The sequence below is a fragment of the Gymnoscopelus braueri genome (genome assembly GCF_963280865.1).
Source record: "Gymnoscopelus braueri genome assembly, chromosome: 22".
In the NCBI taxonomy this organism is placed as follows: domain Eukaryota; kingdom Metazoa; phylum Chordata; class Actinopteri; order Myctophiformes; family Myctophidae; genus Gymnoscopelus; species Gymnoscopelus braueri.
In genome coordinates, this window is record NC_137624.1 from 46,296,332 (window position 1) to 46,310,918 (window position 14,587).

General features: G+C 41.9%; 1 protein-coding gene across 1 annotated transcript in view; it reads right to left on the reverse strand.

Moving 5' to 3' along the window:
• The window catches only part of myo5b (myosin VB), a gene marked incomplete at its 3' end in the record, with an annotated part of 94,509 nt that overhangs the window by 42,213 nt on the left and 37,709 nt on the right, over window positions 1–14,587 (reverse strand). The window contains exons 13-18 of the mRNA XM_080420416.1: window positions 12,832–12,972; window positions 11,682–11,804; window positions 10,348–10,431; window positions 9,757–9,903; window positions 9,115–9,212; window positions 622–708 (exon numbers count right to left, since the gene is read on the reverse strand). Coding sequence (XP_080276542.1) covers window positions 622–708; window positions 9,115–9,212; window positions 9,757–9,903; window positions 10,348–10,431; window positions 11,682–11,804; window positions 12,832–12,972 — 680 coding nt within the window. The remainder of the gene's footprint in view (window positions 1–621; window positions 709–9,114; window positions 9,213–9,756; window positions 9,904–10,347; window positions 10,432–11,681; window positions 11,805–12,831; window positions 12,973–14,587) is intronic.

A 14,587-nucleotide genomic window follows, 5' to 3' on the forward strand; every position in this document is an offset into this window, starting at 1 on the left:
AATATTTTCAGTGATCACCGTCCTCACGGTGATCCCCTCATTACACACACACGGGTCTCGTACAATCGGGGGAAAAAAATTTAAAACATTAGGTAATCCGTTCCATAGTTGCAGCCAGTTGAAAATAGTCGAAAATAGTAAAAAATACATTAAAAAAAATGTACACAGGAGCCGAGATACAGGCTTTTGAAGTCATAAGTTAAGAGCCGGAGAGACATGGAAAATAGCAGATCTACAAGCTTATGTTATGTTATGTTATGTTATGTTATGTTATGTTATGAAAATATTCAATCTGTTAGTCACCCCATGGAGACTTGAATTCATGGATATTGTTTTTAGTTTTTGTCTCATTCCTAAGACACTAATCTGATGACCGGCAGCGGTTCCGGTAGGAGATACAAAGGAGACTCAGCCTCCTGGTGGCGCTATAACAGGCCAATCTGAAACATTCTGCTCTGGCATCCAGTGAGTGTGTGTCTACAGTGTGGCAGCGACCGGGCCAACAGTGCCGGAGATTAGCTGCTCTCAGACGGACGGACGGACGGACGGACAGGGTGAAAAACACAGTCTCGGCCGTGCCTTTCGGCCTGGCGGAGACAATAACACCAACAGGACTGTTACCTTGACGGATAGCCAGCAGCGCTGATCCGGATGGTTTCTAGAACCCCACATGCCCTCAACTGCTGCACGGCGCGCCGGGAATCAAACCTGCAACCACAAAAAAAAGCAGAGAAGAAAATATGCTTTAACTAAAAACAAAGCAGTGTGTTGAAACAGAGTTTAGTTAAAGAGCGGTTTGGACACGTTATTGAACATGTTGGCACAGAGTTAAGTTAAAGAGCGGTTTGGACACGTTATTGAACACGTTGGCACAGAGTTAAGTTAAAGAGCGGTTTGGACACGTTATTGAACATGTTGGCACAGAGTTTAGTTAAAGAGCGGTTTGGACACGTTATTGAACATGTTGGCACAGAGTTAAGTTAAAGAGCGGTTTGGACACGTTATTGAACATGTTGGCACAGAGTTTAGTTAAAGAGCGGTTTGGACACGTTATTGAACATGTTGGCACAGAGTTTAGTTAAAGAGCGGTTTGGACACGTTATTGAACATGTTGGCACAGAGTTTAGTTAAAGAGCGGTTTGGACACGTTATTGAACATGTTGGCACAGAGTTTAGTTAAAGAGCGGTTTGGACACGTTATTGAACATGTTGGCACAGAGTTTAGTTAAAGAGCGGTTTGGACACGTTATTGAACATGTTGGCACAGAGTTAAGTTAAAGAGCGGTTTGGACACGTTATTGAACATGTTGGCACAGAGTTTAGTTAAAGAGCGGTTTGGACACGTTATTGAACATGTTGGCACAGAGTTAAGTTAAAGAGCGGTTTGGACACGTTATTGAACATGTTGGCACAGAGTTAAGTTAAAGAGCGGTTTGGACACCTTATTGAACATGTTGGCACAGAGTTAAGTTAAAGAGCGGTTTGGACACGTTATTGAACACGTTGGCACAGAGTTTAGTTAAAGAGCGGTTTGGACACGTTATTGAACACGTTGGCACAGAGTTTAGTTAAAGAGCGGTTTGGACACGTTATTGAACACGTTGGCACAGAGTTAAGTTAAAGAGCGGTTTGGACACGTTATTGAACATGTTGGCACAGAGTTTAGTTAAAGAGCGGTTTGGACACGTTATTGAACACGTTGGCACAGAGTTAAGTTAAAGAGCGGTTTGGACACGTTATTGAACACGTTGGCACAGAGTTAAGTTAAAGAGCGGTTTGGACACGTTATTGAACACGGTGGCACAGAGTTAAGTTAAAGAGCGGTTTGGACACGTTATTGAACAAGGTGGCACAGAGTTAAGTTAAAGAGCGGTTTGGACACGTTATTGAACACGTTGGCACAGAGTTAAGTTAAAGAGCGGTTTGGACACGTTATTGAACACGTTGGCACAGAGTTAAGTTAAAGAGCGGTTTGGACACGTTATTGAACACGTTGGCACAGAGTTAAGTTAAAGAGCGGTTTGGACACGTTATTGAACACGTTGGCACAGAGTTAAGTTAAAGAGCGGTTTGGACACGTTATTGAACACGTTGGCACAGAGTTAAGTTAAAGAGCGGTTTGGACACGTTATTGAACATGTTGGCACAGAGTTTAGTTAAAGAGCGGTTTGGACACGTTATTGAACATGTTGGCACAGAGTTAAGTTAAAGAGCGGTTTGGACACGTTATTGAACATGTTGGCACAGAGTTAAGTTAAAGAGCGGTTTGGACACGTTATTGAACACGTTGGCACAGAGTTAAGTTAAAGAGCGGTTTGGACACGTTATTGAACACGTTGGCACAGAGTTAAAGGTATCATGACATTCATGTTTACACCACATTCAGAGTCTTTGTCCTGGTCCTTCAAACGTGTACAAAAAGTTTTAACTGAAAATTCCACTCCAGTGATTCACTGTAGGTGTTTTTGTCTCACATTTCTAAAGCCTTTTCAACTGCAATGAAAAAAGAAATCTTTGCCTGCGGGTGTCGCTGGTGAGGGATTTTGCCTGTCAATCATCGCCTCTGCTCCGCCCCCCCAAAGGAAAGGATAGGGGAGGGGAGGGGCGAGGAGGAGAGTGGGCGGGATTAATCGACTGTGACCTCACTGTCGAAGGGCCAAGCTCAGATTACTTTTCAGCCTAATTATTCAGAAAACCCCAGACCACAGAAAATCCACTGAATGTTCAAAGTTCAGATTTTTTGGGTGTAATTGAGGTCATAAAACACAAAAAAAAACATAAATAATATAAAAAGTGAAAATGAATGTCATCGAACCTTTAAGTTAAAGAGCGGTTTGGACACGTTATTGAACATGTTGGCACAGAGTTTAGCTAAAGAGCGGTTTGGACACGTTATTGAACATGTTGGCACAGAGTTAAGTTAAAGAGCGGTTTGGACACGTTATTTAACACGTTGGCACAGAGTTAAGTTAAAGAGCGGTTTGGACACGTTATTGAACACGTTGGCACAGAGTTAAGTTAAAGAGCGGTTTGGACACGTTATTGAACAGGTTGGCACAGAGTTTAGTTAAAGAGCGGTTTGGACACGTTATTGAACATGTTGGCACAGAGTTTAGTTAAAGAGCGGTTTGGACACGTTATTGAACATGTTGGCACAGAGTTTAGTTAAAGAGCGGTTTGGACACGTTATTGAACACGTTGGCACAGAGTTAAGTTAAAGAGCGGTTTGGACACGTTATTGAACACGTTGGCACAGAGTTAAGTTAAAGAGCGGTTTGGACACGTTATTGAACATGTTGGCACAGAGTTTAGTTAAAGAGCGGTTTGGACACGTTGTTGAACACGTTGGCACAGAGTTAAGTTAAAGAGCGGTTTGGACACGTTATTGAACACGTTGGCACAGAGTTAAGTTAAAGAGCGGTTTGGACACGTTGTTGAACACGTTGGCACAGAGTTAAGTTAAAGAGCGGTTTGGACACGTTGTTGAACACGTTGGCACAGAGTTAAGTTAAAGAGCGGTTTGGACACGTTGTTGAACACGTTGGCACAGAGTTAAGTTAAAGAGCGGTTTGGACACGTTATTGAACACGTTGGCACAGAGTTAAGTTAAAGAGCGGTTTGGACACGTTGTTGAACACGTTGGCACAGAGTTAAGTTAAAGAGCGGTTTGGACACGTTATTGAACACGTTGGCACAGAGTTAAGTTAAAGAGCGGTTTGGACACGTTATTGAACACGTTGGCACAGAGTTAAGTTAAAGAGCGGTTTGGACACGTTATTGAACACGTTGGCACAGAGTTAAGTTAAAGAGCGGTTTGGACACGTTATTGAACACGTTGGCACAGAGTTAAGTTAAAGAGCGGTTTGGACACGTTATTGAACACGTTGGCACAGAGTTAAGTTAAAGAGCGGTTTGGACACGTTATTGAACACGTTGGCACAGAGTTAAGTTAAAGAGCGGTTTGGACACCTTATTGAACACGTTGGCACATAGTTTAGTTAAAGAGCGGTTTGGACACGTTATTGAACACGTTGGCACAGAGTTAAGTTAAAGAGCGGTTTGGACACCTTATTGAACACGTTGGCACAGAGTTTAGTTAAAGAGCGGTTTGGACACGTTATTGAACACGTTGGCACAGAGTTTAGTTAAAGAGCGGTTTGGACACGTTATTGAACACGTTGGCACAGAGTTAAGTTAAAGAGCGGTTTGGACACCTTATTGAACACGTTGGCACAGAGTTTAGTTAAAGAGCGGTTTGGACACGTTATTGAACACGTTGGCACAGAGTTTAGTTAAAGAGCGGTTTGGACACGTTATTGAACACGTTGGCACAGAGTTTAGTTAAAGAGCGGTTTGGACACGTTATTGAACACGTTGGCACAGAGTTAAGTTAAAGAGCGGTTTGGACACGTTATTGAACACGTTGGCACAGAGTTAAGTTAAAGAGCGGTTTGGACACGTTATTGAACACGTTGGCACAGAGTTTAGTTAAAGAGCGGTTTGGACACGTTATTGAACATGGGGACATTCTAATTCTACTGCTCTGACACCATCCATTAAATAATCAGGTCTTAATGGGTTAAATAATCAGGTCTTAATGGGTTATATAATCAGGTCTTAATGGGTTAAATGATCAGGTCTTAATGGGTTAAATAATCAGGTCTTAATGGGTTAAATAATCAGGTCTTAATGGGTTAAACATGTGGATCACTGGCTTCTTTCATAATGTGTAAAGTCTTTCATAATGTGTAAAGTCTTTCATAATGTGTAAAGTCTTTCATAATGTGTAAAGTCTTTCATAATGTGTAAAGTCTTTCATAATGTGTAAAGTCTTTCATAATGTGTAAAGTCTTTCATAATGTGTAAAGTCCTGACACCATCCATTACCACACTGAGCCCGGGAACGCATCTGTGTGTCATTTTTAGACCTCTTTGGGCTATTCAAAAATAGCAGATCTACAAGCTCATAGATCTGCTAGATGATAGATTACATTCACCTCCTCTTGTGGTATAATGATAGATTATGATAGATTCTACCATTAGATCACAAGGGGAGGTGAATGTAAATTCCCATAGAAAGGAGCCCCGGTTTTTCCCTTTTCTCCTTTGTACTGTACATAATATATTGTATTTGTTTTATTGTGTTAATTATTTATGCTACGTTTATGAATCGAATACATAGGACCACAAAGGTGTCCTTTTAGCCTTAAATAAAGGGCTAGAGCACTGTGGTAGAGGTGTGGGTTGTGTAGTTACCTTGACATGATGTAACTCCAAAGGTGGACAATAAATGTAAAATAATTTCTCCATTGATTAGGAATTGATGATTCAAAATATGCTCCTCATTGACTTACATTGTACGCTGAAACAGATCTAAAAGTCACTCTTTTAGCATGTAAACGAACACAAACAAAGCTGATTCAGACAATATAGAACATCACCAAACCCAGTACTGTTTGTTTTTTTAATAAAAATGTCAACTTCCTGTTGATTTTACTATTTGAATATTCGGATCTGGATCTGCAGATCCACTCCGGGTTTTCTTCTTAATAAAAAATCACAAAATCAACAGGAAGTTAACATAAACAAATTAAAAACAGTAGTGGGTTTGGTGATGTTCATTATTGTCTGAATCAACTTTGTTTGTTTGTGTTTCTGAGCTTAAAGAGTGACTTTGAGAGCTGTTTCAGCGTACAATGTAAGTCAATGAGGAGCATATTTAGAATTATCAATTTCTAATCAATGGAGAAATTGTTTTACATTTCTTGTCCACCTTTGGAGTTCCATCATGACAAGATAACTACACAACCCACACCTCTACCACAGTGGTCTAGCCCTTTAAACTCTGACTGTACCTTCATGCTGTTTATATTTCTGACTAATAGAGCAGTGGTTCTCAACTAGTGGTCCGGGGACCACCAGTGGTCCTTGGGGGGGGGGGGTACCGGGGGGTCCCCAACGAAATTACTTAAGATATTCAGAATTGTTTTAACCACTTAGCTTAGGCTATTAAAAAATAGCAGATCTACAAGCTCATAGCGCAGCACCGCGTTATGAGCTTGTAGATCTGCTATTTTTGGGAAAATCTTGAAAATGAGTGCATATCTTTAGTTTGAATATATATATATATAAGCGAACATTTTTAACTCAAATCTTTGCTTCTGGGGGTTCCTGGAACAAAATGTTTTCAGATGGGGGTCCGTGGCCAAATGCACATCAATGTAGGGGTCCTTGAAAAAGGTTGAAAAGCACTGTAATAAGAGTATTCAATCAATAAATCAATGGTTTGTTCTACCTGATCAATAGATCAATGGGTTGTCCTACCTGATCAATAGATCAATGGGTTGTCCTACCTGATCAATAAATCAATGGTTTGTCCTACCTGATCAATAGATCAATTGGTTGTCCTACCTGATCAATAGATCAATGGGTTGTCCTACCTGATCAATAAATCAATGGGTTGTCCTACCTGATCTTGTTCCTCAGCATTGAGCACATAATATGATGGCCCGCGGCTACAGAGAAACACTGACTGACTGACTGGCTGGCTGAGCGCTCCAGTGACAGAGTGGTCTGTGAGATCCCAGCAGACAGCATGTGACTGACACACTGCTTCTCATTTATACACCCTGACTGACTGACACACACACACACACACAGTGTTTGAACACAACATCACAGAACAACACAGTTTGTCATGCCAAGGACCCCTACAGTGATGTGTATTTGGCCCCCCATCTGATTTTTTTTTTTGCAGGGACCCCCAGAAGCAAAGATTTTAGTTAAAATTTTTTAATGCTTTAAAAAAAATATATATATTCAAACTAAAGATTTGCACACATTTTCAAGATCTTTCTAAAAAATAGCAGATCTACAAGCTCATAGCGCGGATGAGCTTGTAGATCTGCTATTTTTGAATAGCCTAAACTAAGTGGTTAGAATGATTCTCACTATGTTAACTAATTTCCTTTCTTCTCATTTATACCCCCTGACTGACTGACTGACTGACTGACTGACTGACTGACCTCTTTATTACGTCATATCTGACAATTTGGCCAATCTGGTGTTAAAAAGGTCTTCAAAGTCATTAAATAGTAACTTTATAAATGTACAGATATACCCTGTATACACTTATACTGTATGCTGGTTTGTTTACTGTTGAGTGAGAAAACTATGTTGCACTTTATGATAATCATCTGGGGACCCTCCCAAAATAAGCTAATATTTGGGGACCCCCCAGTTTGGGAACCAGTGATGTAATGCATAGGGATAATTCCAAAAGGGGGGGTTGGGGGGGGGGGGGTTAATGAGAGAGGGCAGTATTTATGCTGTTGTAGTTCCTCAGTCTGACGGCCTGTGAACAGACAGTGTCTGCATGCTGGATGCTGTGTTAAAGGACAATTTCAGACGTGGCGTTTTCCTACCTTGATTTGATGTTATTAAGTCATGATGAGAGGGGTCCCGGACCCCCAGTTACTTTTGAGTGATGTTATGATGCCCCCCCCCCCCCCCCCCCCCTGCAACTCAGAACGGCGTCGGTTGATCTAGGCTAAATCTGCTTATTTCCGTCACTCTAAAACAGTTTTTTCTTGAATATGTCTGTAGTGTGTGGTCCGTCTGATGTCCGTATAGTCTCGTAGCTCTGTGTGCGCGGCCAGTGGCGGAGCGTCCGGGGAGGCCAGGGAGGCGACCGCCTACCGGCCCGCGACCCTCGCGGGCCCGTGCCGTCAGATAATAAATCGGTAAAATCAGGCAAAAATAAGAATTAAACAACATAACCCTAACCTAACCCTAACCTAACCCTAAAACCGAAATAAAGTGACAAAAAGCCCCCCAAAAAGTGACCGAAACCGCCGCAAACCCGCAAAAAAATGTGCGCGCGCGTGCGTGGGTGCGCAGGGGGGGCCTGATCACTGTGCTGTGCCTCCCGGCCCGGCTTTAAGTTGTTCCGCCACTGTGCGCGGCCATTGGTGTTTACAACTCTGTTTTACTGAAATCACGCTCGAAGTCTCGTCTCGCGATACTTCCGCCTGACATGCTGGAGTCTGGAGGTTTTAGATACAAGAGAAAAACAGTTTTCGAGCGACGGAAATAAGCAGATTATAAGCCTAGATCAACCGACGCTGTTCTAAGCTACCTTGACTTAATAACATCAAATCAAGGTAGGAAAACACTATGTCCGAAATTCTCCTTTAACACATTAAGACGGGGAACACATCTGTATAACCACTTAAACCATTATTTCATACTTTGGGCTTTTCAGAAATAGCAGATCTATAAGCTCCATCGTTCTTTTTGAAAAATCGTGAACATTTGGTGCAAATCTTTGAACATATATTTTCTATAGCAAACATCTTGAACTCAAATCTTTGATTCTGAGGGGATTCTTCTTTTTGAAACAAAGGTATGTTGCTATAATATCAGTAAGTTCTCCAACGTCTTCATGTTAAGGACCCCCAACACATTTTCACAATAGTTTCCCCCCCAAAAAATAGCAGATCTACAAGCTAATAGCGGTGCCGCGCTATGAGCTTGTAGATCTGCTATTTTTTGAATAGCCGAAAGAGGTCTAAAAATGCCACAGAGATGCGGTCTTAAAGGGTTAACCTAAGTGTTTTTTTTAACGTGGTTAACTCTCTCAGTGCCAAGCCCCGAGTTTTTTCTGAATGCCCTCAGTGCCAGAACGAGAAATCCTGAGTTTTTACTTAATGTTGTTTTATAGACGGTCACGGTCTGATCTTTACTTAATGTTTTATAGACGGTCACAGTCTGATCTTGAATCCGAAGGGAGCAGTAAAACTGTAGCACAAACGGATACGGAAATAATGGATTTAACGTCATTCCGTTCCCGTTGACTCCATGTTTGTAGTTTTTTTTCTTTCGCCTGTATCTCTGTTCTTTTTTTTTTGGTCCATTTTTCCGAGGAGACGCGTGTTTCCAACGGCCTGTAGCGAAGGGGACACTAGCTCCGGGTGCAATGTTTTGCTTTGCTTTTATGACAACTTAACTACTAAAAACACGAAAATCGCTCGAAAATCGCTTGGCACTGGGTGAGTACATTATGAAAATACTCTGGCAGTCAAAGAGTTAAGAGCAGAGGGAGGAGGGGCTCACAGGAAGGGCTCCTTCACATCGTTGGGCTTGATGCAGCGCACGTAGTGAGGCGTTGTGGCGTTGAGCGTCTCCATCAGGAGATGCAGGGAACTGCGGAACTACACACACACACACACACACACACACACACACACACACACACACACACACACACACACACACACACACACACACACACACACACACACACACACACACACACACACACACACACACACACACACACACACACACACACACACACAGGTTTGTTTTACTGTACTTGTGAAGACATAACACATGTTCAGGACCATCATTTTATGAATGCAATTTATTCTTTATTTTTTGGTGGATCTACAAGCCCATTTGTGGGCTTGTAGATCTGCTGTTTTTGGTCACTAAGTTTTGGTCACAGGGACACGCATCAAATGCCTGTCCCCAGCCAGCGCGCCCACGCGGGACACACATGGTTTCAATGTGGGCTACCTGGGTACCAAGTGGGCGTGGGCTTGAACTGGGCACATTATGAGGGGCCCACATGGGTCTCAAGATAAAAAATAATTGTGGGGGGGTGGAGCTAACTAACCTGGAGTCCTATGGGGGGTCTTGGGGGAGGAGCTAACTAACCGTCATATGCGGGTCTTGGGGGTGGAGCTAACTAACCTGGAGGCCTACGGTCTTCCTGTGCTCCTTGTTGGGGGTCTTGGGGGTGGGCTTGGCCGCTCTGACGTTGACCCTGCTGGAAAGTTTGCTGGAGGAGGAACTGACCGCCGGCTGCTTGTCCTGGAACAGATCTGCTACCAGCTGGAACTGAAACATATAGATATATAAATGATCTGCTACCATCTGAAACATATAGATATATAATGATCTGCTACCATCTGAAACATATAGATATATAATGATCTGCTACCATCTGAAACATATAGATATATAAATGATCTGCTACCATCTGAAACATATAGATATATAAATGATCTGCTACCATCTGAAACATATAGATATATAAATGATCTGCTACCATCTGAAACATATAGATATATAATGATCTGCTACCATCTGAAACATATATATATATATATATAGATGATCTGCTACCAAGTGAGTGTTGTCATGCATTCATACCTAGACAGACAGACAGACAGACAGACAGACAGACAGACAGACAGACAGACAGACAGACAGACAGACAGACAGACAGACAGACAGACAGACAGACACAGACAGACAGACAGACAGACAGATCATTCATACTTTACTAGCTTTCAGAATGTTGATCTGTTCTTCATAGACAGTGTCTCGGTTCTTCTCCAGGAAACCTTCACACTGATACTCCACCTGTCAGGAACAAATGAAGAAATACAGGGTGTTTTATGTAAGGGAGAAGAGTCTAGGACGTGTGGAGCGTTGTCCAGAGTGTTTTAGAGAAGAGAGAAGAGTCTAGGACGTGTGGAGCGTTGTCCAGGGTGTTTTAGAGAAGAGAGAAGAGTCTAGGTCGTGTGGAGCGTTGTCCAGAGTGTTTTAGAGAAGAGAGAAGAGTCTAGGACGTGTGGAGCGTTGTCCAGGGTGTTTTAGAGAAGAGAGAAGAGTCTAGGTCGTGTGGAGCGTTGTCCAGGGTGTTTTAGAGAAGAGAGAAGAGTGTAGGACGTGTGGAGCGTTGTCCAGGGTGTTTTAGAGAAGAGAGAAGAGTCTAGGACGTGTGGAGCGTTGTCCAGGGTGTTTTAGAGAAGAGAGAAGAGTCTAGGTCGTGTGGAGCGTTGTCCAGAGTGTTTTAGAGAAGAGAGAAGAGTCTAGGACGTGTGGAGCGTTGTCCAGGGTGTTTTAGAGAAGAGAGAAGAGTCTAGGTCGTGTGGAGCGTTGTCCAGAGTGTTTTAGAGAAGAGAGAAGAGTCTAGGACGTGTGGAGCGTTGTCCAGGGTGTTTTAGAGAAGAGAGAAGAGTCTAGGTCGTGTGGAGCGTTGTCCAGGGTGTTTTAGAGAAGAGAGAAGAGTCTAGGACGTGTGGAGCGTTGTCCAGGGTGTTTTAGAGAAGAGGGAAGAGTCTAGGACGTGTGGAGCGTTGTCCAGTGTGTTTTAGAGAAGAGAGAAGAGTATAGGACGTGTGGAACGTTGTCCAGGGTGTTTTAGAGAAGAGAGAAGAGCCTAGGACGTGTGGAGCGTTGTCCAGGGTGTTTTAGAGAAGAGAGAAGAGTCTAGGACGTGTGGAACGTTGTCCTGAGTGTTTTAGGGAAGAGAGAAGAGTCTAGGACGTGTGGAACGTTGTCCTGAGTGTTTTAGAGAAGAGAGAAGAGTCTAGGACGTGTGGAGCGTTGTCCTGAGTGTTTTAGAGAAGACAGAAGAGTCTAGGACGTGTGGAACGTTGTCCTGAGTGTTTTAGGGAAGAGAGAAGAGTCTAGGACGTGTGGAGCGTTGTCCAGGGTGTTTTAGAGAAGACAGAAGAGTCTAGGACGTGTGGAACGTTGTCCTGAGTGTTTTAGGGAAGAGAGAAGAGTCTAGGACGTGTGGAACGTTGTCCTGAGTGTTTTAGGGAAGAGAGAAGAGTCTAGGACGTGTGGATGTAGGACAATAATGGGACAGACATGGTTCTTACCTTGTCAGCAAAGTGGATGATGATGAAGGCGGTGTTGGACATGCGGGGTTTCTGGAAGTGAGCGCTGCTGCTATGCTGACCGTACAGCTTCTGAGCCCAGTTCTGATCGGTTCCCTTTGGAACCTGAAACCACAGAAAAACACCAACGTTATGTCTGTGTCAAGTGGATGTCACCTTGTATGTGCAAAACTGTTAAAAAAAAGAAGCTTTTGTTCCAATGGATCCAATGGTTGTTAATACCTGTCATTGGTTCAATATTCCCACAGACACACTTACACACTTTAAAACTCAAAAACATTAACAACTTGACAAATGGTTTCTGCCTGACAGCAACCATGACATGTACTAACCCATTAACACATAGACCGCCGGGCCCGTAGTTCTACGGGCCGTTAAATCCAACGGTTAAGCGCCGATCCCGTAGCCTACGGGCTGTGGTGCTTTTTCCTTTTTTTTCGAAAAAAAAAACTTTTTTCCAATTTTCCGGTACGGCACATTTCATTGTAACACCACCGGAAACAGAATTATTTGGGATCCGGTTTTGGCGATCACGCCGGCTCCCATTCTAAAGCGCACACTGAAACTCAATTCTCTTCCTGTAGTTTTTCTCCTCGCTGATCACTGTTTAACATAAACCGTTCTAACTACAACATGGCGGCTCCGTTTGACACGTGGTTTGGACTGGTACACGCAGGGAGATCTCCGCGATGTTTACAAACAGTGCACAGTTCGATCCTAAGGATTTTAACGAGGTCTATGGCGACGTGAAAAAAACAAAAAACAACAATAAAACGTTGGCACTGGTGAGTACATTATGAGATTAACCTCTGGCGGTCAATGTGTTAAGACCTGAGGCGATTCTTTAAAAAAAATCAAAATCCTCAGTTTTTGGAGAAAAAAAAATGTAATTTTTTTCCCGAAAGATTTAAAAAAAATAGCAGATCTACAAGCTCATAGCGCGGCACTCGGTGCCGCGCTATGAGCTTGTATATCTGTTATTTTTGAATAGCCAAAGAAATCTAAAGTGACACAGATGCGTCCAGGTCTTAATGTATTAATGGAGTCCCTACCTTATATATAGCAGATCTACAAGCTCAATGATGTATTATTATTTTTGTATAATGAATAAATGTACTGATTGAGTCTCTACCTTACACTCCTCGTCCAGAAGGTCCAGGATGCCCAGTCTGGCTTCGATCAGGTCGATGCACGGCTGGTTGTCATAGAAGTCTATGAGAGTCCATGGGATCTGTTCCTTCATGTACTCCTCCTGTTCTAACTTAAAGACATGCTGTAAAACACCAAGACACCATTATTCCTCCTGTTCTAACTTAAATACATGCTGTAAAACACCAAGACATCATTATTCCTCCTGTTCTAACTTAAAGACATGCTGTAAAACACCAAGACATCATTATTCCTCCTGTTCTAACTTAAAGACATGCTGTAAAACACCAAGACACCATTATTCCTCCTGTTCTAACTTAAAGACATGCTGTAAAACACCAAGACATCATTATTCCTCCTGTTCTAACTTAAAGACATGCTGTAAAACACCAAGACACCATTATTCCTCCTGTTCTAACTTAAAGACATGCTGTAAAACACCAAGACATCATTATTCCTCCTGTTCTAACTTAAATACATGCTGTAAAACACCAAGACATCATTATTCCTCCTGTTCTAACTTAAATACATGTTGTAAAACACCAAGACATCATTATTCCTCCTGTTCTAACTTAAATACATGCTGTAAAACACCAAGACATCATTATTCCTCCTGTTCTAACTTAAATACATGCTGTAAAACACCAACACATCATTATTCCTCCTGTTCTAACTTAAATACATGCTGTAAAACACCAAGACACCATTATTCCTCCTGTTCTAACTTAAATACATGCTGTAAAACACCAAGACACCATTATTCCTCCTGTTCTAACTTAAATACATGCTGTAAAACACCAAGACATCATTATTCCTCCTGTTCTAACTTAAAGACATGCTGTAAAACACCAAGACACCATTATTCCTCCTGTTCTAACTTAAATACATGCTGTAAAACACCAAGACATCATTATTCCTCCTGTTCTAACTTAAAGACATGCTGTAAAACACCAAGACACTATTATTCCTCCTGTTCTAACTTAAAGACATGCTGTAAAACACCAAGACACTATTATTCCTCCTGTTCTAACTTAAAGACATGCTGTAAAACACCAAGACATCATTATTCCTCCTGTTCTAACTTAAAGACATGCTGTAAAACACCAAGACACTATTATTCCTCCTGTTCTAACTTAAATACATGCTGTAAAACACCAAGACACTATTATTCCTCCTGTTCTAACTTAAATACATGCTGTAAAACACCAAGACATCATTATTCCTCCTGTTCTAACTTAAAGACATGCTGTAAAACACCAAGACACTATTATTCCTCCTGTTCTAACTTAAAGACATGCTGTAAAACACCAAGACACTATTATTCCTCCTGTTCTAACTTAAAGACATGCTGTAAAACACCAAGACATCATTATTCCTCCTGTTCTAACTTAAATACATGCTGTAAAACACCAAGACACTATTATTCCTCCTGTTCTAACTTAAATACATGCTGTAAAACACCAAGACACTATTATTCCTCCTGTTCTAACTTAAAGACATGCTGTAAAACACCAAGACACCATTATTCCTCCTGTTCTAACTTAAAGACATGCTGTAAAACACCAAGACACCATTATTCCTCCTGTTCTAACTTAAATACATGCTGTAAAACACCAAGACACTATTATTCCTCCTGTTCTAACTTAAATACATGATGTAAAACACCAAGACATCATTATTCATCCTGTTCTAACTTAAATACATGCTGTAAAACACCAAGACACTATTATTCCTCCTGT